This window comes from Colias croceus, chromosome 16 (assembly GCF_905220415.1).
Source record: "Colias croceus chromosome 16, ilColCroc2.1".
Lineage (NCBI taxonomy): Eukaryota > Metazoa > Arthropoda > Insecta > Lepidoptera > Pieridae > Colias > Colias croceus.
In genome coordinates, this window is record NC_059552.1 from 10,263,977 (window position 1) to 10,267,123 (window position 3,147).

General features: G+C 29.7%; 1 protein-coding gene across 1 annotated transcript; it reads left to right on the forward strand.

Annotated features, from left to right (window-relative positions):
- The first annotated feature begins 620 nt into the window (after positions 1 to 620).
- LOC123698618 lies at positions 621 to 1,917 on the forward strand. Its single transcript, XM_045645340.1, has 2 exons — positions 621 to 1,669; positions 1,745 to 1,917. Exons 1-2 carry the CDS (start codon positions 1,012 to 1,014, stop codon positions 1,849 to 1,851), a joined length of 765 nt encoding a protein of 254 aa, XP_045501296.1. The 5' UTR covers positions 621 to 1,011; the 3' UTR covers positions 1,852 to 1,917.
- The last annotated feature ends 1,230 nt before the right edge of the window (positions 1,918 to 3,147 follow it).

Genomic DNA, 3,147 nt, shown 5'->3' on the forward strand with positions numbered 1-3,147 from the left:
GAAATCAATTTTTTTAAAGTTATTTAAGCATAAATTGAAACATGTAATTAAAATTACTTTTTTATCAGTTTATATTACTTTTTTGTTATTATCATAAGTAATTTTTGCATTTATCTCAACAATAATAAGATATAATAGTATTTGAACATTTTTTGAAATCACAATTATTTATAAATAATAAAATTATATTGGGTACGCACTTGGATGTTTAGAAAAAACATTCAAATAAATTGAAAAAAAATAAAATAAAAACTAATTTTATAAATATATATCATGGTGTGTGTATGATTGTATGTTTTTGGCCGTTTACTTTATGCATCAGTAGAAAATAAAATTGATATAGAAAAAGCATTAAGTTATCCTCTAGCTCCTGTTCCTTTTTCACTCTGTCATACTAATGGATCGATATGCAAGACCCCTAAATCTGTGATTATTAAAGAATTACTAGAATATCAAACCGAAATTGAAAATCCTCCAGAAGCAGACATTCACTTAATTGATGGATTTTATTTATTACATACGCTGAAAAACGTTCCAAACAGATATGGTAAAATCTCGAAACATATATTACAAATACTTACATATAATAAAAAAGAAGTACATATTATATTTGACAAGTACAAAAAACCCAGTATCAAAGATTTTGAACATGATCTGAGAGGTGAAGAGGATACACAGTATGACGTCATACGTAGAGACAATAATCGTCCTGCGGATTTCTGCAAATTATTGAGGAGTAGCAACTTTAAAGAAAAATTTGTCGAATTTTTAATTGAAGATTGGACAAGAGATGAATTTTTTACCTTGATTGAAGGGAAGACTGTTAAACTTAATTATGATCAATGTTACACTTATGAGGTGTCTAGTGATAATAAAATAAAAAGAATTATTGATTATAATCTTTCTTGTTATCATGAAGAAGCTGACACCAAAATTGTGTACCATGTTTGTCAATTTAATCGTAACTATCGTGTGCAGATACATTGTACAGATTCTGATATACCAATAATAATGTTGGCTAATTTCAAGTATTTAAAAGATGAAATACAAGTAATAATTAATTTAAGCACAAATAAAAAAAAAATGTACCTGAACATAAATGAAATTTATGCCAAGCTTGGAGATCAATTATCGTGTTCATTTGCTATATGCCATATTTTTACAGGAAATGATTACAATCCCGCTTTTTTCCGTAAAGGAAAAAAAAGACCTTTCAGTATTTTTAAGAAAAATAAAAATTTTCAAGAGGCTTTTATTCAACTCCTACGAAGTGATCATACAGTATTAACAACGTCAAATGAAATAGTTCGAATTATTGAAGAGTATGTATGTAGAGTGTACTCATTAAAAACCAAAAATGATATCAACAGAGGACGGTATGAACTATTTGAAAAAGGCTATAGATCAAAAGGTGGAAGTGAAAAAGTATTAAAAAAAAATATTATAGGATATGATCCTTCCAGTTTGCCACCAACAAAACAAGAATTGTTGCAACAAATTAAAAGAACGGTATTCATCAGCAATGTATGGTGTAATGCACACATGCGGTGCCCCACAGATAAAGTACCTGAAAATTATGGATGGACAATAATTGATGGTAAATACGAGTATTATTGGTTTGATGGTCCTCAAAGCCCATCCTTTGAAGAATTATCTTCTCAATTGCAAGGTACCCTATTAATATTATTGAAATTTGGTTTTTAATTTTTCGGCGACATTAATTAATTTTTTCATATTATTACAGATTTAGATACCACGGAAGATCAGAATGAAGAAGATACTGATGAAGATGAGGAGAGTGATGCCAGTAGTGAGGATGAATGTTTTTCTGATGAGTCAGATGAAAATTAATTACTTTTTTATATAAAAATATCTACTTTTTCATGTATGTTACATAATAAAGTTGATTTATTTCAATAAATATATTTTCACTTTACCTCATGTTGCACATAGGAAAAAGGAAAATTACGATTATTGTAGGACTACGGATGCATACCAGTTTTTTTGTAGGACATTGTTTTATTCGGATAAAAAACACACTAATGTATCACGTGATACTTTTGTCCTACAGTTACTAATAAAAAAAATGGTCCTGTGGTATGGACAACTTAGGAGTCTAGGACTAGAAAAACGTTCCACGTAATGTGTAGGACAATGTGGGCGTTAAATTATATAATTATTAACTAACCAACAAAAAAAAAATCAGCTGGTTAGTAATAATTTTTCATGACCTCGTAAATAGTACATGTTGCAAAAATGGGACCTCGTTGATCAAACCTAGCATTTTGTAGGACAAATATTTTTTCGGCTAATTTAGATTATTATTATAAGAATTATAAATAAAAAAACCAGTTAGTAATGAATTTTTGATAACCACTAAATCAACAAATTATGTTCTCATTACCCCTGTTAGCTACCACTTACGAAATTTTTGTACTAGCTAATGTTGGGCGTCTCGTCAAAATGAAGCTACTGACGAAAAATTAGCTTGTTAGTAATCACTTACGAAAAAGGGCGAGGGATCCCGGTCTATTAAATTTATAATCTGTGAAAACATAAACCATAAAGTGTCTTCGCAAAATAACGAAAATCTTTAATTCCCAGAAATGGATTTATATTCCAGTACGTGTATTCGTGTAATCAAAAAAGATAAAACAAACAGGCATTTTCAATTAGCTACAGCCTACAGGGATGAAAGGGATGATGTAAGCCTCAAATATTTTTTGATTAGTTTTTACAATTTCTCCTCTGGATAGAGATAGCTATAGGATGAAGTGAGATGTAAATTCTTTAGTAGGAAGTGCTGTAGTCGTAGAGCATTATTTTAATGTTAAACCTTTATTTAAGACGCGCTTCGGGGTTTCACCCGCGTGGCTTCGCTCCTGTTGGTCTTAGCGTAATGGTTCTCCATAAATGGGCTATCTAACACCGAAATAATTTTTTAAATCGGACCAGTAGTTCCTGAGTTTAGCGCGTTCAAACAAACAAACTCTTCAGCTTTATAATATTAGTATAGATGCCTGTTACAGAGATTTGCGAGCTATAAAGATGATTGCATGTAGGTAATAACAATCATGTTACTTCAGCATAATATTATTTATTAAATATTAAAATATTAAGCTATTAGTATTTGGTTGTTCATCATCA

Coding starts and splice junctions, on each gene's coding strand:
- LOC123698618 (XM_045645340.1), top strand. CDS start 1,012: ATGTTGGCTAATTTCAAGTATTTAAAAGATGAAATACAAGTAATAATT. Junction 1,670..1,744: donor ATTATCTTCTCAATTGCAAG/GTACCCTATTAA, acceptor ATATTATTACAG/ATTTAGATACCACGGAAGAT.